Below are 27,621 nucleotides of genomic sequence, written 5' to 3'. Positions count from 1 at the left end.
AATTTGTTTTATGCACGATTCTATATGCATATAAGTTGTTGGAGAAAATATATAAAATCCAATAGGTATATGAGCTGTTGGAGAAAAATAAAATTAGGCTATACACACATGTATGACTTTGAACATAAGGTAGCTACAAGTATGCGATTAAATCGCATCATAATTAATATATTATACACTATTATGTGATTTATTCTCAAAATAATTAATAGGCTATAAATGGGCTGAATCCGAAATCGCCCCAAATAGATGCATGCGCTATTTGAGGGGACGGCCATTTGTAGTGGTGTCCGAAACCATAGTGGATGTTATTGAGTGCACTCATTCAATCCCACATGCATGCGCACAAATTTACGCCTAGTTATTTTTTTTTATAAATCCCGATATGTGCGTGGAAAATTGCTTTCGCTCGCATATTTCGATGCCCGTGTATCAGGCCCCTGTTCTCGACACATTTGAGGTTTAACGGGTCTATAAATAAAATAATACATTTTTAAAAACCGCCCAAGATACATGATTTAACGTTTCAGTTTTGGTGTTCCTGACCTTTCCTCCATTTTAAACTTAACAGCGTAATGATCTGTTTCAATGTGAAACCGTTGCACAATCTTACGCAACGCTCCTGACCCATGACGGTTTCGCGATTGGCCGATCATTGGCGAGTAGGGCGTGTCATAATGGTTGTCATAATTTTCATTGGCCGAGTACGTATTAAAGGCGTGGCTATGGATTTCATTCACAAATCTCTAAGGCTATGTTCACGTCCATGTGCATGTTGCTCTTAAAGGGATACAGGCCAGTTTACATGTTTTCTGGAATGGTCAGAATCAGTGATTTGATTGCAATATTATTTAACTTATTACTCATGTCGCATCAGATACCTTTTTACTACTTTCGCATTTGAGACCTGAAGTCTTAGTTGTATGCTTGTTTACTGATTTCACAATGGAAGAGGTGTTAAAAAATTATGAGGAAGAAAATTTCTCCAGAATAATACCAAAAAAACTCACGACAAATATACATAAATTGATTAAATCATTCATTGGTTAATTGGTTAAAGATGTAAAAGTTTGAGTTAGGATTAAGGTAGGCTAATATATATATATATATATATATATATATATATATATATATATATATATATATATATATATATATATATATATGTGTGTGTGTGTGTGTGTGTGTGTGTGTGTGTGTGTGTGCTGGGCAACCAAAATAAAAGTTTGTGTTTACATAATGCTGTATGTGTGTGTACTGTGTATAATTATTTTGTATATATAAATGTACACATGCATGTATATATTTAAGAAAATGTGTTATTTATATATAAAATATTTAAACTGATATATAATAAAATATATATATACAGTATAGACGTGCAGATATTTCTTAAAAAATATAGCCTACATGCATGTGTGTGTGTTTGTATATACAAAATAATTATACACAGTACAAACGCATATTATATAAACAGATAGATAGTTACAGATAGAAACAGATAGATAGATAGACAGACAGATAGTCTTGGTTCCGTAGATTAACTCTAAGTCTTTCGGTGTTCGCTTACCACGTGATAATGAGAATGAAGTTATGGTTTTATGATTGTCTTGCGTAATGATCTTATATCCCATCATAAGTGTGAATGTACATTACGCACACACACACTCAGCACGTACTGTATCTTTTCGACCTGCTCGTGTTTACACTTCGGGTCCGCTGCTCCCATGCCAAGTTTGCCAACACACACCAGACACGCATGGGCGGAGCTACGAGTCATTCACTGGCCAGTAGCAGAAGAGCGGAGCAATTACTGGCTATAGTGTCGACCAATAAAATGGTTACTATCTGACGGCAGCGGCCAACGAGAGTCTGTGCGTGGATGGCACTAAATTGGGCACGTGTGTCTATGCACATGTTGACACTCGGGAAGTGAGGAGAGAGAGAGAGAGAGAGAGAGAGAGAGAGAGAGAGAGAGAGAGAGAGAGAGAGCTGGTCTGTGGGATAGGGATAGAGTAGAAGGGATCGTCGGGAAGGGTTTGCGTTGCTTTTACAGGCGCCCTGAAGGTGAGGTATGTTTTTAAAACAATTCGTTATTAAGTAGCATGTCATCACACAGGCATAGTAGGAGAATCCTATTTGCATTGCTCATTTTCGATTGTTAAACTGTTATTTGATATAGTCAAATAATTACTGCAACTTGGCGTGTGTGTGTGTGTGTGTGTGTGTGTGTGTGTGTGTGTGTTTGTTTGTGTGTGTGTGTGTGTGTGTGTGTGTGAAGAAGGATACTGTTTATCATTTGTATAACATGTATGTATTCTAAGAATACATCAAATTGTATGTTATACATATGATCATGATTCATGTCGGGATTGCGATTACATTGAAAATAGAATCACATCCCAGACATTATCGTATCTCACATAAACCGCAATACATGTAAACGTTTTTTTATTTTATTTTTATTTTTTATGGAAATAAAGTTGAAAATAATTTAGATTTCGTCAAGTGCTTAACATTGCAGAGGAATTTAGGGAGTTAGTGCTGACATATACTGTGTGTGTGTGTGTGTGTGTGTGTGTGTACAGAACAACTGAAGTGGAGCCATAAGTGACCCTAACTGTCATTTTCATTGCTGCTGACTGTCTGAGCAGCACAGAGAGTTACAGTCTAAATGAGAAATAAGAAGGGTAGACAGAGAAACAGATTGGAGGAATACAGGAGGAGAGATGTATACTTTGTTTTTACTATGGATTTGCAATGAACAGAGGCACACTTAAAGAGAAAGAGCAAGAGAGAAAAAGAGAGATATTAAAAATGGTTGGGGGAGGGGCGGGCGACATGAGCGAGTGAAAAGTGAGTGAGTGTGTGTGTGTGTGTGTGTGTGTGTGTGTGTGTGTGTGTGTTTGTGCCAGAGGGAGGGAGGAGTAAGAAAATTAAAAAGAAATGGAGAGACCCTAGCTGCCTTCTTTAACCACTAGTTTTAAAGCATCCCACTGCACCCCTCCCCCTATTTTCCTGCTCTAGACGACACACACTTACACAACCGTGCACACACTTGCATAGGCTTGCATGCTCCTCACTTCTCTCTGATCTCAGAGGGTCTACTCTAGACAGACCCCATGTATTCTGTAATGGCTCAGACAAAACATTATGGATGAAAATAAATGTAATATTGGCATTGGTTTTATTGAAATTGGGTTTATTTTGGAATATGCAGTAGGGTCTGAAAAACCATAATGATAACCTCGGTTTTCAAATCTAATTTGAATCTCGAAATCAATAGTTTTAGCATTTAATAAATTATAGCATTTGATAAATGAAAAAGACATATTTAAGGTCACTAATAAAATGTAATAAAATTTGTGACATTGCCAATAGGAAGTCTGTGGTACAAAAGGTCAGATTTCCTTGCTTGCATTAAAGCACACAAGATGGTCTTTGGAACATTTATGGCATAAAGTGTTATTGTGATTAAAGCAAACCCAATCGTACATATAGACATACAGACATTCAGAAATTCATGTAAGTGTCTCATTTTAACTTAAATTGGTTTGCTGATAAAATCATTTGGAATTTAAAAAATGTGTTAAATATAAAATTCACTAGTGGGTTCCACAATTTGTGCAAATTTGCTCTTTGCCTACTTCCATTTTTTCTGTTCTAGATAATTTTTTCCATCTCTTTCCCACAGTCATGCAGTCCTCAGAATCTCCTTCCTCTCAACCGGATTCACTATGCTCCAACAACAGTTTCTTGTTCAGTGATGATGAGACAAATGTTTACCTGTTGGAGGACAGGGACAGTCATTCGTCTCAGTCCAGTCTCTCTAACAGAAGTAGTTACAGAATGAATGGAGAGCAGGAGCGTCCTGGATCTCAGTGGGCGTGTGATGGATTCAGTGACCCTGAGAGGACACAGGGCAACAGTCATGCTAGGTCAGCGTCTTCGTCCATCTCATCATTTCTCTCCCTGTCCTCCTCGTCTTCATCTGGATTAGGTAGTAGCATCTCTGAGAGTGAGCGAGGGAAGAATGGAGGAACTGAAGGAGACCTGCTGTTTGCTCGTAAGGTGAGAATCTTTCCACCAATTCTCAATAGTTTACACCTGGTATTAACATTAGTCTTGAGTGTCCCAATCATGTAGTCAGTTGAGACCCGTTACTTTTTACCACTAGTACTTGTATGCAAAACAAATATGACTCCTGTGACTACTTGTGTTTGAGGGTATTTGAATTAAAGGTAGGGTAGGTAATTTGTTTTATAAACACTTTTTGTTATACTAGTTGAAACTCTTCACATCCTGATAGCAATCAATAATAGAAGTGGACTAAATATTAAACATGAACATATATCTTCTGTGAAAGTTTCAGGACCAAAAAAATGTTTGTCCAATCGACCGAATATGATGTCCTATCTGCTTGTATGTGACCCGTGATTGGCAAAATGAGTCAGAATGTGCACAGGCTAATTACGAGCTACAGGCAAAACAAGTGAAACATGTCAATAATGTAAACTTTGTGAATATTCATAGCAAATTCTCAGTGACATGAGTCTGAACCATAGACTGTAAAAAAAGATGGACGACGCCCCTTCACTCTCTTCCATTGGTGAAAAGTGAAGCCGCCAAAGTCCTAATATGGCTGATAAGAACCCGAGTCTGCGCAGTAGTGAGCGTGAAGTTGAGCCACAATTTCAAGGTCCCACCCACACTCTTTCAGAAATGGTTAGTACAAAGTTTACTGTGTGAAATAAACAGTTATGGACATCTAGAAATTAAAGTTGAAGCTCCAATCTCCTCCTGAAAATTCCCAAAAAAGGCGGGGTTTATGACCTATACTGGGACCAACCACCTGGGGGCGATCAAGACGTTTTGGCTTTCCAGGACTTGTGTGGCATGCTTGGTCTGAACTAATGAAATGTGATTTTCAAACTCATGCTGATGTAAACAAAACAATCTTACTCGCGCTGACTGACAGATCCAAAGCGTGCCCACAAAGACGCGCTCAATCCCGACATGCACAGAAGTCTGCACTTGAAGTCTTTTTTTAATGGAGAATGTGAAAATAACAATAACTCATTTTTGAAAATTTGCTTATTTGCAACTCATTTTGCCAGTACAGATCACATATGTTTTTCCTCCCTGCTCGCACAGACATCACACATCATCAGCGCATTGTTGACACAGTCACCGGGCGCTGTAAACAAACAGCAGTCATCTTTTACAGTTCCTCCTGAACCAAAACCACAAGCTTATACTGCATTCACGCTATGTCATAACTGAAATTACGAGATGGCAACCCATGACGTTCATCCTCAGACTCTTTAATTTATGTGCTTCTGTCAACACTATCAACGCCGAAATGAATCTGCAGCGGTCAGGTGGTACTAGTAAGAGCTCTGTAAGTTGTTTATGTTCATTATTATTGTAGGTCTTTGAGACATGAGGTAATTTAATGCCATTTCTCGTTTCGTGATGCTTTGCAGACTCTGCTGTGTGCATTCATGTGTTTTGGAGGAGGCGTGGCTTTGGAGACGCTCTGAAGCGAGGGTGGGATCTCATGCTTTCAAAGCTAGCTTGCTATTGCTAACCTCTCCGAAATTGCCTACCCTACCTTTAACAGTTTACTATATCAGTGTATTGTTGTGCATCGTGTCAGCACAGTGATTATCACAAAGGTACCTGAATTTTGATTCTGCAAACAATGTTTTGAGCTGAAGACTCACAGTTATGTAGTCAAGTACCTGTATTAAATGAACATAAGATGAGCATGCTTCACACGACATGGTCTACTTTTATTCCTTTCCATTTATTCATTTAGCAGATGCTTATATCTGCTTGGCAAACAGAAGATGTTCTGAGAACAGATGGTTCTTAACTGTAAAGACACATATGGCCAGCAATGTTTAAAACCTTTGTTTTTGCACAAATGTTGATTGCCAGGTGAGTTGGTGGTCCTTCACTATCTTCCAGGACACATCAGGATGCATTTAGTGCTGTCTACTTATGCTGGGATTGCATGAAACGGATATTAATATCAGATGCAAACAGGATCTTAGAGAGTTAGTTTGAATATCACATGATGGTGGCTTTCTCTCCTCCTCAGTGTGTAGAGCTCCAGGGTTTTGTTCGGCCTCTGCTGGTGCTTCTAAACGGACTGAAGAAAGGAAGATTTGACAAAGGTGAGATAAAAGCACACTGTCTCTGTGTCCAGTCTTAAACATCTCTTTATTTGAAGTTATACCACTGCAATGGGCCTGTAATAATCTGTGTAGTTTAGAGTATATCAGCCTTTTTATGTGTGGTCATTTATTTGCATCTGTTCACTTGTTTTCTGACTATTCTGCAGTCCACCACTTTTTTTTTTAAATTAAAACCAAGAGTCAATTTACTTTCTGTTTTCAGATTTTGCACATTTCATTACATAAGTAGAAAACATAAACCTGTGCAGGAAGTGATTTAATCTGACTCTTTCTGATTTCATAAACACGTTTACTGCTTGTGATTGGCAGGTCTGAGCAGTTTTCAGCAGAGTGTTGCAATGGACAGAATTCAGAGGATTGTGGGAGTGCTGCAGAAACCACATATTGGGTGAGAGAGTGTGAACATTAATAAGAACTCTAGCATAAAATTAGATGTTATTCTATCATGAGAGAATACGCAAACAGGGTTGAATTGCAATATTTTAGAGTTGTTATATATAATCTCACCTTTTTGTTTGCAAGTATTTATGACATTATTAGAGACTCCATCTTCTGAGCAAAGTCTTGTTATGTATAGACATCAGGACATTCTAAGGACATAGACCAAACTTTTGTAAAAAATCTGCAGAAGCTGCTATAAAAAAGCCATACTAACTACAGAACAGTTTTGCTTTCTGCCATTGCTTTCTGGCAAGTGCAAACATATCTTAATATGGCTTAAAAATAAACAACAATGGAAACCAACAGGCAGATATTATTAAGTAATTTCATTTGTAAATAGACAATCTGTGGACATTTTTATTATATTTGCCGATTAACTACTACCTTTTTATAAGAAGTTAATACTTTTATTCAGCAATGACTCATGAAATTGATAAAAAGTGAAGTGAAGACTTTTACATTGTTACCAAAAAAATCTATTTAAAATAAATGCAGTTCTTTTGAACTTCCTAGTCACTGAGGAATCCTGAAAAAAAAATGTATCAGAGTTTCCACAAAAATATTAAGCAATGTTTTCAACATTAATAATAATACATTCTTGAGCACCAAATCATAATATTAGAATGATTTCTGAAAGATCATGTGACACTGAAGACTGAAGTATGGCTGCTGAAAATTCAACTTTCATAGGAATAAATTAAATTTTAAAATGTATTAAAACAGAAAACAGTTCTTTTAAATTGTTATAATATTGCACATGACTGTTACTGTCGTTTTGATCAAATAAATGCAGACTTCGTGAGCAAAAAAATTATGTTTATAGTGGGTTTTCTTAAAAAAAAAAACAACTCAGTAATTTATTAAGGTTTTTTTTATCAATTTTGGAAAAATATTTCATTTTCTTTGTATTCACTATTTTAAAGTTAAAGCAACTTTTCTTTAAATTCAGTCTAAAGTGAATGGTGAGACCATTGTGCCTCCTGCTGTGTTGATTCCTCATATCGCTGCTATGATGCACTACCATGCACTACCATTGCAAACCTCCTAAATGCACATAGACAGATTTATCTCCTCTTGCCTCAAACTCTTTCTCATAATCAGATGAGAGAGGGCGAATATCAACACGAGGTCACTGGTCTGCTTGTCAAGCTTGATATTTGTGCATGTTGCTCTCATTTTGATTTTCTAACCTAAATAATTGAAAAAGCTTTGAAATTTATTGGTTTAAAAAAGTCACAGAAAAAAAAGAATTTCTGTTTGAAAGTATTAAGTATATTTGTGTATGGGTAATACTGAGGATGTTATTTTTACACATGGAACTCTTTTGAAAACTTTTACTATGCTTTTAGTTTTATAGCTGCCACAAATAACTAATCGTGGAAATTGTTGATTATAGCATTATAGGGTATATAATATATATAATATAGAGGTTAAAAGGAATTGGATTGACGGTTGTGCGAGAGACGTCATCGTGTTAAACCCGCCAATAGCGCGCAAGGTGGATAAGCCAGTTTGTGATTGGTCCCCGCAGATTTGTAATGGGAGCAGGATAGAAAAATGTACAGGTTTCCAGCCTGAGCTGCAGGGCGAAATCAAATCGCCGGCAGATCGGGCTGGGTTTACCCAGTCTAGAAGGTAATGCAATTTCCTGTTTTTTAATTTCCCCTGCATATTGCTTCTAACGTGCCAGTGAAGAAGTAAGTGTTAATCTGTCTCTGTGCAGGCAGTCTTGTGCTGATGTTTTCATCTCTATTATGTACGTTACTAATAACCTGGAAATAGAAAATTAGTCATTTTGGCAGCTTAGTTTTAATAAAAGCTGTTTTTGGACTAGCAGAGTTCTGAAACTTAAAGCATAGTATAATGACTGCTTATATATTAAAATAATTTAATTTCTCAATTTATACCCCTTTAATTGGATATAATCCAATGGAAGACATTGAATTAATGGAAACTGGGAATGGGGTTTCATATTAGTATTATTGTTGTTTTTTGGAAATTGTTCAAGATGAACCCACAAGTAAGCCAGATGTATGTTGTAGGTTAATGATTAAGATGCTCTAAAGTTATATTGTTGTATTACTTGTTCACTTATTGCTCAAAATATTGTTATTGTTCATATTATGGGCAGTCTTGGCCTAATGGTTAGAGAGTCAGACTGATAACCCAAAGGTTGCGGTTTCGATTCTCAATACCAGCAGGAAATGACTGAGGTGCCCTTGAGTAAGGCACCTAACCCCCAATCACTCCCCGGGCGCCACAGCAAAAGTGGCTGCCCACTGATTTGGGTGAGTGTTCACGGTTTTCAGTGTGTGTTCACAACTCACTACTCCTAATGTGTGTGCACTAACTTGGATTTAAACGCATAAAAACTAAAATGTATTTCAGATATATTTATGTTATTCTGCTTATTGTCTTTTGTGTGTGTGTGTGTGTGTGTGTGTGTGTGTGTGTGTGTGTGTGTACAGAGAGAAGTACTTGCCTACTTTGCTGCAGATAGAGGGAATGCTAAAGCTTTGGTTCCCTCAAGTGACTGCTCAAGTTTCCGTGACACCTAACCCTGCTGACTTTTCACTTCGAAACATTTCCACCCATGCCAAAAGCAATACTACTCCCCCACACAAGCACAAAGACCAATTACATATCCCAGTCAAGGTTTGTGTGAGGCACACAGCATATTAGTTGGTGTACTCCATTTACACTATGTGAATTTGTAGACATTGATGCCCTTTCTTATTTTCTTGCCTCTTGCAGAAGCGAAGATTGAGCTGGTCAGACACAGACTCGCGCTCCTCTTCTCCTCCCGTGGTGTGTAAGCGCACCAAATGTTGTGAAGAGCAACATCAGTGGCCATATGTTGATAAAGGGGAGGGCTCTTCAGGGACCCCTTCCCTTTCCTCACACATGAACCAATCAGACAAGCGAGTTAGTGAAACCCTGGAGCACAAGGTCATCCGGTGGTCAGGTTCAAGACTGACATGGGTGCACATTGCTCCCATCTTCTCCCCACCAAAATCTGGTCCCTCTCATAAAGGCGGAATGGCTAATGATAGAAGGAGCGGCAGCATCCTCCTTCCAGTTTCCCCTCTCACCAGCAGGAGCAGTCCAGCCACGCAGGACAGCTTCATCTCTTCCACCACACCTTTTTCAGAGCCAGCTGGATGCCAATGCCAGTCTGTGAGTTTAGGGACAACAAGTACGTTGCAGGAATACACCCAGATCCCACAAATCACAATGAAGCTTTCAAACTTAGAAAAGCAAAGCCCTTTGCAAACCTGATGCAGAAAAACCAGGCACAACCAGCCAAAAGTCTTCTCTGTGTCAGAGATGAATTGAAGTATGGGATGTTGAAGTGGTTGTCTATTACAGTGATTAAAAAAGTATTTCTAAAGAATCTCAAAGAAGTTTAAACTCAACATATAAGAATTTTTTGGTATCGACTGGGTTGAAAAATTAGCTGTTTTTGAACTGGAAATGAGAGTACCCAAATTAAAAGTTAAGTGTGTGAGTTTGGTGCCATTGCCATCATCAAATGGAATTGCAAAAATAATAATTTCAAAGAAGTTTTCAAATACTCCCCCATCAGGAATTGGTCAGTCGAACAGAAAGCCTTGCCCAAAAATCAAGGCATTGGTTGAGCCAGTGTTGTGCTGGACAGGATGCTCAAACAGTGTTTGAATGACACAATTATAACATCCAAAAAATTACACAGTTCACCTTTAAGGAAATTTTATATCATGCAGATGTTCATTGCCTTCAGGAGTGTGTTTAAATCTGAGAGAAAGACATTGACTTTGCTTTAAACCTAAAATGAGGTCAAATTAGGATGAGAGAGCAATAATTTTAATGGAAGGATAACACAAGCCAGTGGTATAACTTAATAGAACGTAGATGGCATAGAATAAAAGGGTTAGTTTTTACTATAAGTGTGTTGTTTTCTCAAATTGCTACTGAGAATGTTGGGATTATATTTGTGTTAATTACAATTTGAAAAAGTTGCCAGTAATACAACAAAGTTGTAGCATGAAAGGCCCTTTTTGTAGTTCTGAGGAAAACTGTAGCAGGATCATTACTGACTTTTCAATATCTGATATTTTACGAATTTATGAGTGGATTGTAACAGAAGCTGTTACAGTTTATTTTACTGCATTTTATAAGTGTGTGTGTGTGTGTGTGTGTGTGTGTGTGTGTGTGTGTGTGTGTGTGTGTGTGTGTGTGTGTGTGTGTGTGTGTGTGTGTGTGTGTGTGTGTGTGTGTTGGCAGTGGTAGGGTTTTAAATGTAAATCAAACCACTTTATTTATTTGCTGTAGAATCTGTGACAATTGCTCGAACTGGAAAAAAGTACCCACAACTAATATGCACATAAGTGATGATATCTCAACCTGATATAATGTAGGAAATTATGTAATACCCAGGTTGAAAGAGAAAAGAAAATTTCCGGAATCTGTGAGTCTGCTTGAAATATTGTGTACAGTGCACTGAAGGAGGCTAGATGGGAAAACCTCCTGCTCCTCCTCCTGTCAGATGTGAATTTAGGTGCTTGAATGAGGCTGTTCAGTGATATGAGACGTCCATTTAAACAAGGGTCAGAAGTTAGAAAGGATAAAAAAGTGCTAATATGCCAACCTTTATTTATTCAATTGTTGATTTTAATATTTATTTATGTTTATTTGTGTATGTATTTATCCATATGGCAGCTGAGGTCATTAGAGCTTGATCAATCATGGAGTATTTTTCTCATGGAGTTGCTGCACGGAAAGTAGAGGAAAAAATGAAGGAAATCTGATATTGGAAAACCTGTGCCTTTTCTCTAAAAAGGATATTCATTCTCATATTTGTTGATTGTGTATTTTTATCAAATGGTAGAGAACACAAAATCTCAAAACTTTTTTATGCGCACTTTTATTCATGAGAAAACTGCCTTTGGACACAAAGTATCCATTTACCACTAAAAGCACAGTGAATTACAGTAACCAATAACAAATGGTTAGATGACAAATGATAAATGTCAGTCAATTGGTTGTCATAGCAACATTCAAAGTGGTGCTGTATTTTACATTTACATTTAATAATTTCACTGCAATCAGTTGAATCATTTAACCACCAAATTTCTTGGATCATTATTTTTGGAGCTGATGAATTATAATGTTGAATTGCACTTATGCATCAATTAATGGGACAACAGTTGCATCAACTTCACATGCTGCTAAATTACAGATTTTTTAAAAAGAGATTTTAATTGCTTAGTGTCCAGCTGCCCTATAGCTATAGAAATTCTTGCCATGGTAAAAAATTAGAACTGATAACTGCATCACCTTTATTATATGTAATTTACTTTTTATGTAATGATTTCGTAGAAGTTGCACTTGTTTTTATTTTGTCATATTTTATACTGTACAGGTTATTTAAGACAAAGATCAAGAGCATAAAGATTCATAAATGATGTATATTGGTTGTTAAATCTGTATTTTTAAATAACTGTTATACCATACACACTGGAAATCTTTCTGCTGTCTGTCCTTCTTTCCAGTCACGTTGTCTTTCACCTGTTTTTCCCTTCTTCATCCCTTATTTACTTTTCTCTTTTTCTCTGCTTTTTACAGTTATTCATGCTTTTTTCAACAAAGACAAACCTTTTAATAAATAATACATTTTGGAATGTACTATTTGAATAAGTTCTGTTTTATTGGTGTATTTACATCAAAAATCAAGTTTTTAATGTTGTTTTGTCTATGTGGTGTTTTTAATATGCTTTACCATGTGCAAATTCATGCCAACACCATTACTGAGTATTTTCTCCTAAAAACGTCTAGGTTACCACTGTAACCTATGTTCCCTGAGAACAGGGAACGAGACACTGCATCGACTGACACTTTTGGGGAACGAAGGTCTGTAGAGAAATACATTTTAGTATTAGTTGCACACAAAAAATGAAAGAAGACCCACTCAGCTCTCACCTGTGGCGTGCGAAGTGAAGACTCACCACACAGTTCTTTATGAACATGGGGTCTACCACCATTACATGCCTGAAAGAGGCACTCTCTCTAACCAAGCCAAGGCGGGCCGTCAGAACATCGTACCACTCATAATGGGCCCAGCCTCAGGCCTGATGTAAGAAGCGCCTGGGGAGTCGTGGAAGAGAGGAGAGGGCTAGGATATAATTACGCCCTCAGGGAAGGTGATCCATCAGCAACGCTGTTTGCGTTTATGCTGGATCACCTCCCTCAGGTTCCTCCTCTTGTAGGAGTCCCGCCTCTTCTGTGACCTACTCCTCCACGGAGGGGGGCGCACGAGAGGCGAAGCTGGCTCTCTAGCCCTGTCTATGGTCCTCAGACTGTGACGGGCCAGGCCCTCCCGCCTGTCTGGGCTTGGACACGGATCTCGGCGGTATACAGGTTTTAAACACAGCTGAGCGCGCCTTCGCTTCTCTGATTTTTCCAACCACCACCTCCACGGAGGTGCCGAAAGTTTTTCAAAGATAAACACTCACAATTTGCACAGGCAGTTCTCGCGTGCTCTTCCCCAGACAAAAAACGCACAATTCGTGTGTATCACTCGACGTCAAATACCTTGGGCACGGGTCTGCACACTTCTGAAAGCACTCAGCCTTCTCAGTGCATTTCACAATTACCTTTTTTTAGCGCTTACAGACAGAACAGTCCCTGAAGATGAAAAGATGAATGTCATGTTTGCAAGGCGCCCCTTATATACTTCCGGGTCTCACGTTGATGATGTCATGGGCTGTCGCCGGTCAATAGGATTGCCGTGATTCGATAGTAGTTTCAGACACCTGTCACGCCTGAAGCGTCCCCCAAAGCGTCGATCGACACAGTGTGAGTTCCCTTTCGAAAGGGAACAGCAGTGAACCAATGACAGTCTCAAAAACGCGGTTTGAAATCGTCTTTGTTCTCTATGTCACAAAGCTGTTAACCAATCCCGTCAACGTGCAGGCAGGCTTTAGCATATCATTAACTATGCTGCAAAGCAGGGGAGTCTCGAGAGAAGCCAGGTTATCCCAGTATATTTTTCTATTGATATGAAAAATCGGGTACATTTAGCTGGTGAATTATGTATATAATGTATATTACAATTTTATTATGAACTATATGCCTTTCTCCAATGAAGTTCTAAGATGTTCAAAGCATTTCTAAGGATTCTGATTTTTAGAAGGCAGACTGAAATGGCGAACGGGAACATGGTGAAACATTAGCAACATATTATTAGCTGTTTGATAACGTAGTCAAGCAAGAGGCTAATCATATTAATAACCGTTAGGCTATGTCTCCAACGTTGCAGAGAGCGATACATAAAACGTATTACCATTTTCTGAAACACTGACTTGTATACAAGTCTGTATAATTCCACTTCTTCTGAAATATTTCCACTTGCCAATGTACACCGTTTACAACAGTAAAGTTGAGCGAGTGGTAGTCTGAGTTCGTGCGATTGAGTAGAGGCGGGGCTCATTTGCATATTAATGTATCAACATATTCTAAATGAAGCAAGGCTATAGAGTTACATTCAAGCCATTTTAAGGCATGAAGATTTTTTTTTTTTCACTGGAAAACCTATTTAAATATGTGTCAGTCACCTCAGTTTGAACTGTTTTTTGTTCTCACCATTTCCCCTGCCTTGTTTGTTGTCATAGTTACAGATATGATTTTGTCACTCAGTTCAGGCGTGTGTGTCTAATCGTCCTTGTTTGCCTGTGTATTTTAGTTTCCTTGTTTCTGTTCATTGTTGTCGGGTCTCATCATTGTTTGGATGTGCTATACACTACTCTCTTTATGTGGATTTTCCTGTGGATAAATTAGAGACTACCTAATTAACTTCATGTTCTTGTGTGTTCTAGCAACAGAATATCCTACCCAAAAGTGATTAACACAGCGAGATATTTCTCTATTTCCCGTTAAATAAAAAAAAGATTTTCACCCTGGACTCTCTCTCATTCCGTTTAATATGCCTTGAACAGGGACAATGCTCCCTCGAGAAACATATGGAGGAGTTTCTGACGAAGGGCCTTCGCCTGGACCTAGGGTTGCCAACTTATGGAAAGGAAAATAAGGAACAATCTTGGTTCTTTATAGGAAAATAAGGGACAAAATAAGGGACACCCAAAATATTTGTAGTGTACCACACAGTACATATCATTTCAGCATCTACAGTTAAATATGTGTACAAAAGATGTATAAAGGTTGTTCTCAGACAAACACATTTGGGTCATTTCGGAAAAATCAACCAAATTTCAGAAACTTTCCCGGCTCAATTTTTTTATTTTGTTAAAAGAAAACATTCTGAAGAAAGACAAACGTAAATGAAGAAGAAAGCCAAAATATTAGGCTACATGTGATGGATGTATATTTACTGCGTAATTTACAGTTTTGTAAAATGGGTCAAAATGACAATTTTCACCTAAGATTTGGAGTCAGATTACAGGGGGGTTAAAATGACTTTAAAACTGCAGCATTATTTTACTTTTACACAGAGATTGTTAGGTCTATTGGTTGACTTTAACCATCTTTGTTTCATTATAGCTATGTGTATGTCATATTCTCATTCTTAATAAACTTTTCTTTTGTAATCTTAATTTTAAAGGCCATATGGTTCAGTCCCATAGAAATAATGTGGCTCCATGTTCAAATTGTTGAATTTGACCTATTTTCAATATATAGCTATACCAACGAATACATCATCAACCTCTTGTCACGGTTCATAGATCCAATGTCTCTCTCTAGTCTCGTGCCTTGTTGTTTACATGTGAGTGTGTGAGTGGGTGTGTCCGGATCGTTACTGTTGATCAGTAGCCAGCTGCAATCGCTCATCATCACCAGCTGCCACTCATCTCATCTCCTATATATGCTCACCGCTTTCTCGTCTCCTTTGTCAGATTGTTGCATGAAGTCTCTGTGTTGTCTGATCCTGTTCCTGTGTCCCATCTGGAGTTCCTGTGTTCCTGTTTCACGTCTTGTTGGATTACGTTTCATGTCTGGATCACGTCTTCACTCATCAGAGCACGCTGCACTTCATCCATCACTCCATGTCTGACCATCAAAGTCCCTGCACCACAGCCTGCATCACCCGGATTTCATCATCATCATCATCATCATCATCATTATTGACTATCAATAAAGAGTTTTTGCACTTGCATATTGTATCCTCGTTTCTGACGTAACAGAACGATCTGACCAAGAATGGATACAGCAAGTACATCAGCGCCGACCATGGAGGACTGTTTGAGTAACAGTATGGCTCGTCTGGACATGCAAGAGAAGAATTTAAACGATACTGGTCGCGCTGTTCAGGCATTAGTGGCGCAGGTGTCCGGGCTCACCCGGCAGATCCAACAGCTACGAGCTCCCACTGCGCCGCCCACACCGGCCGTTCCTCCCACACCATCGGACAGCCCATCCCAGTCGGAGCCACGCCTACCAGCCCCAGAGTCCTATTCAGGTGATCCAAAATTTTGCAGAGCTTTTCTAACCCGGTGTTCCATGCATTTTTCTCTCCAACCCAAGACTTTCCAGACCGAGCGATCCAAGGTCGCTTTTGTACTCACCCTCCTGACTGGGAAAGCGGCCTTATGGGGAACGGCGGTGTGGGAGAATGAAGATCCGTGCTGCGCCTCGTTCCAGGAGCTCTCCGCTGAGATGAAAAGAGTTTTCGACCGGGCGGCCGGTGGAAGAGAAGCTGCAAGAATGCTGGCTGATTTACGTCAAGGAGAGAGATCAGTGTCAGACTTTTCGATCGAGTTCCGGACCCTGGCAGCGGAGAGCAAATGGAACGAGGAGGCGCAGTGGGACATGTTCCTGCATGGGCTGGCTGACCCCGTCCAGAGAGAGATCTACGCTTTGGACCTGCCTCAATCTCTTAATGAACTCATCGCTTTAGCCCTCAGAGTTGATGCTCGACTATCCCGAGTTGGAGGTCACGCCACGAGTAGACGCCCTCTGGCAGGTGCCGAGGGTCCACGATTTGGAGGCGGGGACGCGGTCAGCCCCGTCGACGATCACGAGTCCATGCAGGTGGGTCGAGCTCGGCTTTCCCGGGAGGAGAGGGAAAGGCGGAGGTCCCAGGGCCTTTGCCTATACTGTGGAGGAACCGGACACTATGCTTACAACTGTCCGGTAAAAGGCCAAGCCCGATAGTAAGTATGAGGCTACTATCGGGTGGGATCTCCGCCGAGAAGACCTCATCAACATCTACCCTCCTTCCGGTAAGACTGAGATGGTCAACACTCACTCACGACTGTCATGCACTCTTGGATTCCGGGGCAGAAGGTAATTTCATGGATCACTCATTCGCATGTCAATTCAAGATTTCCCTCAAACCCCTCACACATCAGATTGCTGTACACGCACTTAATGGACAAGAACTTCCCACCATCACTTTTGCCACAGAAGACATCACCCTCATCACATCAGGCAACCACACCGAGATCATCTCTTTCTATATCCTGGACACTCCCCTTGCACCCATTGTCCTTGGTCACCCTTGGCTCACCCGTCACAACCCTAAAGTGGACTGGCAGCTCAAGTCTGTGTCTTCGTGGAGTAATCAGTGTCATAAGTCTTGTCTAGTGTCTGCCTGTCCGTCTGTTTCTGTCCCTGTGTTGCAGGAGGAGGCAGTGGATCTGTCTAACGTGCCCGCGGAGTACCTGGACCTGAAGGAGGTGTTCAGTAAGTCTCGGGCTGCTTCTCTCCCTCCGCATCGTCCCTATGACTGTGCCATAGACTTATTACCACTGCTCCGCCCAAGGGCAAGTTATATTCACTCTCGACACCAGAGAGGGAGGCTATGGAGAAATATATTTCTGATTCTCTAGCAACGGGGGTTCATCCGCCCTTCCTCTTCTCCAGCGGGGACGGGGTTCTTTTTTGTGGGGAAGAAGGACGGGTCTCTGCGACCTTGTATTGACTACCGGGGGTTGAACAACATCACGGTAAAGAATACTTATCCTTTGCCGTTGATGTCTTCAGCCTTCGAGAGGTTGCAGGGAGCGTCCATCTCCACAAAATTGAATTTACGTAATGCTTATCATTTGGTCCGCATCAGGGAGGGGGATGAGTGGAAGACCGCGTTTAACACCCCCAGGGGACACTTTGAATACTTGGTTATGCCTTTCGGGCTTTCCAACAGTCCAGCGGTCTTCTAGGCACTTGTCAGTGACGTGCTGCGAGATATGATAGATCAGTTCATTTATGTCTACCTGGACGACATACTGATTTTTTCTTCTTCTCTCCAGGAACACGTGCAGCACGTCCGACGAGTGCTTCAGAGGTTGCTAGAGAATGGGCTTTTTGTCAAGGCGGAGAAATACGATTTTCATGCACAGTCTGTTCCATTCCTAGGGTACATCGTGTTGGTTGAGGGAATGCGCATGGATCCTGAGAAGATCAAGGCTGTGGTAGAGTGGCCAAGTCCAGAGTCTCGTAAGGCCCTACTGAGATTTCTGGGGTTTGCCAATTTCTACCGGCGTTTTATTCGCAACTTCAGCCAACTAGCCGCACCTCTGACCGCCTTGACCTCCCCCAGAACGACGTTCAGGTGGTCAGACGCAGCCGAGGCTGCGTTTGCCAAACTTAAGGGTTGCTTCATTTCAGCCCCTATTCTGACAATCCCTGATCCATTACGTCAGTTCGTGGTGGAGGTCGATGCGTCAGAGGTGGGGGTAGGAGCAGTGTTATCCCAGCGCTCTCTTTCAGACGACAAGATGCATCCTTGCGCGTTTTTGTCTCATCGTCTATCTCCTGCCGAACGCAATTATGACATTGGGAACAGAGAGTTGTTGGCAGTCAAGGTAGCATTGGAAGAGTGGCGGCACTGGTTAGAAGGGTCGGGGGTACCTTTTATTGTTTGGACTGATCACAAGAACTTAGAATACATTCGGACTGCTAAATTTTCGGTCGTTTTGATTTTACTCTCTCGTACCGCCCGGGTTCTAAAAACATCAAACCCGATTCTTTATCGCGCATTTTTAATCGTTCCGAACGCCCGTCTACTCCCGAGTGCATTTTACCGGAGACTCTATTCATCTCCACACTCGTATGGGAGGTCGAATCGAAGGTCAAGAAGGCTTTAGAAGGGGTAACGCCCCCGGTCGGTTGCCCACCGGGTCGTTTATTTGTGCTTGAGGGTCTGAGGTCCAGCGTCATTCAGTGGGGGCATTCTTCCAATGTGGCTTGTCATCCAGGAGTCAGTCGCACTAGATTTTTAGTCAAGCAACGATTCTGGTGGCCTCTCATGGCTCGTGACATTCACAATTTTTTTTTGGCTTGCTCAGTTTGTGCCACTGGTAAGACTTCCAATCGACCCCCAGATGGGTTACTCCAACCGCTGCCGGTCCCTTCGAGACCCTGGTCCCATATCGCTCTAGATTTTGTTACCGCCCTCCCGCCCTCTCAGGGTCACACGGTAGTTTTGACCGTGGTGGACCGGTTCTCGAAGGCGGCCCATTTCATTCCCTTGCCCAAATTACCCTCAGCCAAGGAGACAGCGGTGATTGTCGTTGACCACGTCTTTCGGTTACATGGCCTCCCGATAGACGTGGTTTCTGACAGGGGACCCCAGTTTGTGTCCAAATTTTGGCGATAATTTTGTAAGCTTCTGGGGGCGACTGTCAGTTTGTCCTCAGGGTTCCACCCCCAGAGCAATGGCCAAACTGAGAGAGCCAACCAGGATTTGGAAAGAACGTTACGATGTTTAGTTTCCAAGAATCCTTCCTCGTGGAGTCAACAACTTTCTATGGTGGAGTACGCCCACAACACGTTGCCAGTGTCATCTACGGGCCTATCTCCGTTTGAGTGTAGCGTAGGGCAGTCATTCCCAAAGGCGGGGTCCCGACCCACAAGTGGGTCGCGGGAGATTTTGTATGGGTCGCCAAGTCGAGCACTATTTTTCAGTGTGCTATAAACGGGTTCTCATCCTAGGGCGTCATATACTGACGCTTTTGACATTTCGTCCACATGCAACGCACATGGCACCCTTTAGCGTCAATATGAGACGCACAGGTTATGGGTAGGGGTAGGGTTAGACCGCTAGGAGGCGCCTTCTGGCCCATATCTATCTGCGTCTCATATTGATGCTAAAGGGTGCCATGTGCCTTGCATGTGGACGAAATGTCAAAAGCGTCAGTATATGACGCCTTGGGACTTTGTCTCATTAAGTATAAATTGTGTACACTGTAATGATGAGAATATGAAAACAATGAGATGCCCTGTCAACTCTTCCTTTCTCATTTCACCTCTGCATTTTACTTATTGTCAACAACAGGTAAATAAAAAAAAAATTGTGCTTTGTCAAATATCTGTATCTCTTTTAAATAGTTAAGTGGAAGCTTAACTGACCTTAAAAATGGTCATACATATTTTGTTAATGCATAAATTCTCTTCGTGATATATGAACTATATGGGCCTAATGTTTATTGGGTCACAAGGATTTATCGACTTTAAAATGTGGGTCCCCAGAAAAAAAGTTGGCGTAGGGTACCAGCCACCAATTTTTCCTAGTCTGGAATCCGAAGTCGCGGTCCCCTCCGCTCACGCCTTCGTCCAGAGGTGTCACCGCACGTGGACTAGAGCCCGTGAGACTCTACTCCAGGTGGGGTTGCGCACCAAGGCCAAAGCCGATCGCCACCGGTCTAGGCCTCCCGTATACGTCGCTGGTCAAAAAGTGTGGCTTTCTACCAAGAACATTCCTCTCCGTTCCGTGTCTAATAAACTTGCTCCCAAATTCATTGGCCCGTTTACTGTCACCAAGATCATTAGTCTGGTGGCAGTCCGCCTCAACCTACCTCCAGCGTACAGCGTTCACCCCGTCTTTCATGTATCCAAAATTAAACCCGTATTTCATTCTCGTATTAATCCGCCAATCCCGGTTCCTCCCCCGCTGCGACTCGTAGATGGGGAACCCACTTATTCGGTCAATCGTGTGCTGGACTCAAGGCGGAGGGGACGCGGATTCCAGTACTTGGTGGACTGGGAAGGTTATGGTCCAGAGGAGAGAAGTTGGGTACCTGCTAGAGACATTCTGGATCACTCCCTTATCGATGATTACAATCGGCAGGTAAGGGGACCTGGGAACGCCAGGAGGCGTTCCTAGGGGGAGGGGTACTGTCACGGTTCATAGATCCAATGTTTCTCTCTAGTCTCGTGCCTTGTTTACATGTGTGTGAGTGGGTGTGTCCGGATCGTTACTGTTGATCAGTAGCCAGCTGCAATCCCTCATCATCACCAGCTGCCACTCATCTCATCTCCTATATATGCTCACTGCTTTCTCATCTCCTTTGTCAGATCGTTGCATGAAGTCTCTGTGTTGTCTGATCCTGTTCCTGTGCCTCGTGTCCCGTCTGGAGTTCCTGTGTTCCTGTTTCACGTCTTGTTGGATTACGTTTCATGTCTGGATCACGTCTTCACTCATCAGAGCGCGCTGCACTTCATCCATCACTCCGTGTCTGACCATCAAAGTCCCTGCGCCACAGCCTGCATCACCCGGATTTCATCATCATCATCATCATCATTATTGACTATCAATAAAGAGTTTTTGCACTTACATATTGTATCCTCGTTTCTGACGTAACACCTCTATTCAAAACGATAAACATAAAAGTGTTTTTTTTTTTTTTTTTTTGGTCAGGAAGACACATAGATGGCATAAAATTTAAAAGCACAATAATTAAACGTCTTAAAAAAAAAAAAAAAAAAGCATTTAAACAATGGCACTTAAAATTTTGAACTAGGCCTAAATGTTTTTGCAACCATGTTTGAATAAATGAAAAGTGCATACTTTTCAGATAAAGAGAACTTAGATGATTAGTATGCGCTGCTTTTGGTGCTTGAGATTTTATTGGTTATTTTATGTTTCAATAACGAGGTCCAAAGTAGCCTACGGTACAAGTTACTTTAATGTAAAATGTTTTTCTCTATTTAACATTAACTTACAATAGTGAAAGATTTTTGATAACATCTTCCCTCAGGTAGACTGCATGTTTTCTTGCTTGCTGAATGTTGGACTCGGGAACAATAATCACGTTGTTTGTAGTCGCCCAAACTGATTAGCCGGAATCAAAACGCGGACAGTGAAAGAATGGATTTGCCGTTAGCGCGAGTCCCGATGGCTGTGAAGCGGGAGCGACAGGAGGATTCTGCTGGGTCTTAAAGCCTTCCTCCAAAGGCTATGTTTGCAAATCAAACAAAGATTTGTCTCAAAGAAATTATTTATTCTTAATTTAGATCGTATGCCTGAAAATACGGGACAAACTGCGTTCCGTATGGCTTTCATACGGGACGCTTCATTGATGCCTTAAATACGGGACGATTCCGAGCTGGTAAGTCCCGCCCATCCGTAAAACCCCAAGTGGACCTCTAGGTTGAAAAATCGTCGATGCAAGTGAACGTGAGAAAATAATTATTTTCTGGTCCCGTTTGAATTGTGCCATGAATGTGAACATATGTTGTCTGTGAATTTTTTATATAATTTTTCATGTTACGAGTTTGACAGTATATTGTAGCCAGCCTACGATTCTTTGGCTAGCAGTTGTGGAAAAAACATAACGAGAAAGACTACATGTCGCCTATGTGACGTCACCCCATAACACATTTTCCCTCCACTTGTCAAATCACGGTGCTAATGCTGCGATAATCTATGGAGACAGATCGAGATGATGTGTTTTGTACCCAAAATGTCACCATTCAAACCAAATGGGCTGTTCTTTCTTCAGATTCCCGTCGAAAGCAGCGAAGAGTTGTAGTCCACAAAGTGCTCTCACACAAAGTCTAACCGTATCAAACTTCTACCCACTAAATTGTAGCATTCTTCACACGAAAAATTATATTAAAAATTCACAACGGCCTCAACGGCCCTGGCTCCTTTATCTGGGCTCCTTCCTCCCTCGACTCCAGCAAGCACCATCGGGCATTCGGCCTCGCCGGGCTCCCTCGGACCATGGCACCACCTTCGCCACGGACCTGTGGGCCGTCTGCTGCTCTCCGGCCCTCCACCCCTACAGCTCCAGCTAGTTCCGCCCTTGAAACCTAAATTGACAAATGGGACACCCTATGGTTGACCACTGGGGATTCAACTTTGAAAGTGTTGTGAAACGTGCAAGAAACAATATGATGTAATTGTGCAGAAATGTCACCACAGGTATGTTTTTCCAATGAGCTTAGGTTGACACAAGGCAGTTTTGAAAAAAGAAAGTGACATGTGAAGGCCAATAGTAATCCCTACTCAGAATTTGTCCTCTGCATTTAACTCATCCAAGTGCACACACAATGCAAACTGTGATACACACTCATTTCCTGCCGGTACTGGAATTGCACCAGCAACCTTTGGGTTACTAGTCAGACTCGCTAACCATTAGGCCACGACTGCCCCCAGAGCTAGAGGTAGAGGTCTATACTGACTGAGGCAGGTAGTTCTCTAATCGAGCATAGTTTCAGTTAGCCAAGTGTGTTCTGCAGGGGGTACAGATTTAGATATTGCACAGGTCTAGAGGAAGAAAGACTCGACAGCTTTAATCTGTTTGGATTGAGTGGGATTTAACCTCATCCCAGCTGATGCCTATGACTCTGTGGTGGCTATGTTCATGTAGATGTATGTTGGAGAACATGAGCTGTGTGTTTGTTTTCATGTGCCAATGCCTTCAGGGTGATTTAGTCTGGGAATCAAGCTCTTCATTGCATTTCTATTCAGCCAAACAATACACAGGAGTAGTTTTTATCCCCCAATAGGGGTGAGTTGAATTAATTTAGAAATGATTTAAATCTGGTTCTGAACCACCAGATTCAATTTTGGCAAAACTTTTCTTGTAGCCATGGTAACTACAAATGAAACAGATTTTCCTGTTTTTTTTATTTTTATTTTTTATAATCACCATCATCAGTCTGCTATGTGACAAATGCTCAGGTGTTCAAATGTGTGTATATGCAATGAACAAACACACACACACACACACACACACACACACACACACACACACACACACACACAAAAGAACAGCCTTTTTAAATAAAACTATAACATTTTTGTTTGTTTTGTAAATGAATTCACATGGTTAATTACATACATGCCTAAACATGGTTAATTGATTACAACATTTTTTTTGTAGACCCACAAAATACCACATGACTGACCAAGTTTAAATCAAATTTAAATCACCACAACTCCTACACAGAGGCAGTGTGCTAGTACTCCACAAATATCACACAAACTTTATATACACACTTTCACTATAAATGCATTTACAGAAAATCATGCATGCAAATCTATACAAAACTCACTATGGATGTTTCCAAATCAGTTATAAAGCATGCCACTCATACTCTCTTTGACACACACCCACATACACACAGACACCCCTCCCCTCTTGTATCCAAGCAGTTTTAGGCAGAGATCAACCCATATCCACCCCCACCCCCCAAACCCCCATCCTACTACCACAACATCCTACCCCACCCTCCATCTGCCCCTCTTCTCTTCTATTGGAGGAAAGAAACTAGGGGAAAAAGCAGGGGGAGGGTGTGGAGAATGCATTGCCTCTGTGTCTTGTGTGTGTACTACTATGTAGGACATTAAAGGAGAGAAGGTGACTTCATATTATTTTGGAATGCTTAAATGATGAAATTTTGTGAAATTCTTCAACAAAATAGAACAACTTCCAAATGTACAAACAGGAAATTAATTTATGTACACAACATAATAATTGATTTTCTTGTTTAATTTTTCAGAAATGTTATACAGAAAATGCACTTTTTCAAAATTGTAATCTATTGTAATATAGGCTATTATACTTTGCTTGTTTACAAAGCAAAATGTTAAAGTGCGTCTTAACAGAGATGAATTGGGGTAAACCGCTGGTATTATTTTATATGTCTGGAGGAGAAAAGGTTGGAGAAAGTAACTCTTCATGCCCAACTCTGTCGTGTCTGTCTCTCTCCCCTGCTGTGTTCATTCAGAGTGCTCCATTTGTACTCACGCGAGCTGACTACACACACACACACACACACACACACACACACACACACACACACACATTCTACAACACTGCTGTGACACACAAATGCAAATTAAAGCACACGTGCAAACACACACACATGAAAAATCCTCATAAAAGATTGATCAAAATTATATAGCATTTATATACATGAATATATGCAAGCAAATACATCATTATCATAATTTTTACAATTATAACTATAGAGCTATTTTCTTTTATAAATAGTAGAGAAACATGAGATAGCTGTTGATTGGCTGTATTGTAGTGACAGTGGCAGAATATGAGTGATGATTGTGTCACCCTGTAAGTTCTAAGCTGTTTTGTGTGTGTGTGTGTGTGTGTGTGTGTGTGTGTGTGTGTGTGTGTGTGTGTGTGTGTGTGTGTGTGTGTCTGTGTGTGTGTGTGTGTGTGTGCGTGCGTGCGTGTGTGTTGTGTGTGTGTGTGTGTGTGTGTGTGTGTGTGTGTGTGTGTGTGTTGTGATGTCTGTCATATGATGCATGAAGTAAAACACAAGACGAGATGACTATGCAGACTCACATCAGGCTTTACTGAACATAGCTCGGTGAAAACAGAAAAATCCAGACATAACCAAAACAACCCAGAGCGAGCATTCTGAACAGACCTCAATAATAGAACAAAGATATCTGCCCTGCTAGGCAGATATACAACATTCCCTCCACCCTTAAAACCAGAAGTATCAATAATGTCAGCCCCCCCCCCCCCCCAAAAAAAAACATAAAACAAACAAGCAAAGTACAAAATTATTATTATTTAACTCCTGTATAAACTACAACACCAAAATAAACAAACACATCGATACACTGTCCATAACCCACACAATGGACTAGCCATCACCATGACCCTAAACGGTCTCTATTAGTCTCTGTGGTGGTTTGTGTATGCGTGTCGGGTATCGTTTTTCCTCATAGAGCACCCCCTCACTGTCTGCTGAAGCAGTGTTGGTTTCTGTAAGGGATGCAGATGGAGGTGATACTGGGAGGTGAGGACGATGACTCTGGACATTTATTCCCGGAGGAGATGATGGTAGCTCTATCGTAGTGACAGAAGAATCAGCAGATTGTGTTGGGAGATCTTCTGTCCCGATCAGTCCACTTTTCCTTAGCTGGTCAACATGGCGCCGCCATACGGTGCCACCTGGGAGCTCAACCTTGTACATCAATGGTCCAGCTTTCTCCTTAACTACAGCCACGACCCACTTGCAGTCTCCCTGTAACTTCTCGCAAGCACAGTTTCATCAACCATAAAACTCCGTGTGGCTCTGGCAGGGTTCCTCTGTCCTTGTTTAATTTGCCTGTCCTGCACAGTCTGTTTAATGTTAGGCTGAATCAGATCCAATCTGGAACGAAGTGAGCGTCCCATGAACAACATAGCTGGAGTTTGGTTTGTGATAGCATGGGTGGCATTTCTGTATGCGAACAAAAAATTTGACAGCTTTTGTTGGAGTGTCAGTTTCTCATGTGCCATGGCTTGAAGCCCTCGTTTAAGGCTTTGTACAAACCTCTCAGCAAGTCCATTAGTAGCTGGGTGCCACGGAGCAGATGTGACATGCCTGATGCCATTTCTGTGAATGAATGTCTGGAAATCAGTAGCGACAAATTGCGGGCCATTGTCACTTACTAACTGGCGCGGAACTCCAGTTCTAGCAAACAAGTCTCTCAGTACCTCGATGGTGCGAAAAGATGTGGTTGTGCTCATGGTGAAAACCTCAGGCCATTTTGAACAGGCATCAACTACCACCAGAAACATCGATCCCATGAATGGCCCTGCAAAATCGACGTGTATCCGCTCCCATGGGGATGCTGGCCATTCCCAGGGGTGAAGTGGTGCCTTTTCTGGCTCATTCAGTATCATTTGGCAACCAGGACACTGCAGGGTCAGCCGCTCTATCTCTTGATCCATTCCTGGCCACCACACATAACTCCTGGCAAGTGCCTTCATTTTCACCACGCCTAGATGGCCCTTATGCAGCTCGTCCAGAACACCTGATCTTAATCTGGTGGGTATGATGGTTCACAGCCCCCACATTACACACCCAGCATTCAGAGAGAGATCATGACGTTTTGCATAGTACGCAGGCAGCAGAGATTTGTGTTTGACTGTCCATCCTTGCAGTGTTGCTAGATACACTTGTGACAGAACCTTGTCACGTTTGGTTTCAGTTTTCACCATGTCTGCTGTGACAGGCAGGCCTTCAGTCTGGCTGATGGAGAACATATCCAGAACCCCTTCCTCTCCATATTCATCCTTTGCCACTTCTGATGGCAATCGAGACAGTCCATCTGCATTTGCATGACATGCAGTGCGTTTGTACTCAATCTTGTAACGATGCCCTCCCAAAAACAATGCCCAGCGTTGTATGCGAGCAGCTGCAGTGGCTGGGATGCCTTTCTGTGGGCTGAAAATAGAAGTCAGCGGTTGATGGTCCGTAACAAGGGTAAACTCTCTGCCGAAAAGATAGTGGTTGAATCTTTTGACACCCCAAACTAGACTCAATGCCTCTCTGTCAATTTGGGCATAGTTTTTCTCAGCTGCAGACAAAGACCGTGATGCAAACGCAATTGGCCGCTCACTGCCATCATCCATTACGTGTGACATCACTGCCCCGATCCCGTAGGGAGAGGCATCACATGCCAGCTTCACTGGGAGGGATGGATTGTAATGTGTCAGGACCATGTCTGATATTACCAGCTTCTTGGCTTCCTGAAAAGCACGCTCACACTCATTATTCCATTTCCACTGCCTGCCTGACTGCAATAACTCATTTAGGGGATGCAGGACCGTTGCCAGGTTAGGCAAAAACCTATTGTAATAGTTCACAAAGCCTAAGAAGGACCTAAGCTGCGACACACCTTGTGGCTTTGGAGCATTCATCACTGCCTGAGTTTTGTCCTGGCTCTTGTGTAATCCCTGGGCATCTACAATGTGCCAACAATATGTGACACTGGGCTTGAGAAATTCGCATT

At 41.6% G+C, this 27,621-nt stretch overlaps 1 protein-coding gene across 3 annotated transcripts; it reads left to right on the top strand.

Moving 5' to 3' along the window:
- Nucleotides 1-1,812: 1,812 nt before the first annotated feature.
- Nucleotides 1,813-12,307, top strand: LOC308703841 (uncharacterized protein). Of its 3 annotated transcripts, none has more exons than XM_081387801.1 (6): nt 1,813-2,067; nt 3,695-4,071; nt 6,107-6,182; nt 6,513-6,591; nt 9,113-9,299; nt 9,399-12,307. In XM_081387801.1, the coding sequence occupies exons 2-6, from the start codon at nt 3,697-3,699 to the stop codon at nt 9,921-9,923; spliced, it is 1,242 nt and encodes a 413-aa protein (XP_081243927.1). In that variant the 5' UTR covers nt 1,813-2,067; nt 3,695-3,696; the 3' UTR covers nt 9,924-12,307. The 3 variants fall into 3 exon arrangements, with proteins under 3 accessions (XP_081243927.1, XP_081243928.1, XP_081243929.1); XM_081387802.1 differs by having other exon boundaries at nt 1,860-2,072; nt 9,399-12,301; XM_081387803.1 differs by lacking the exon at nt 9,113-9,299 and having other exon boundaries at nt 1,948-2,067; nt 9,399-10,042.
- The last annotated feature ends 15,314 nt before the right edge of the window (nt 12,308-27,621 follow it).

This window comes from Scardinius erythrophthalmus, assembly GCF_964197995.2.
Source record: "Scardinius erythrophthalmus genome assembly, chromosome: 16".
In the NCBI taxonomy this organism is placed as follows: domain Eukaryota; kingdom Metazoa; phylum Chordata; class Actinopteri; order Cypriniformes; family Leuciscidae; genus Scardinius; species Scardinius erythrophthalmus.
This window is presented reverse-complemented; position numbering and strand designations above follow the sequence as displayed.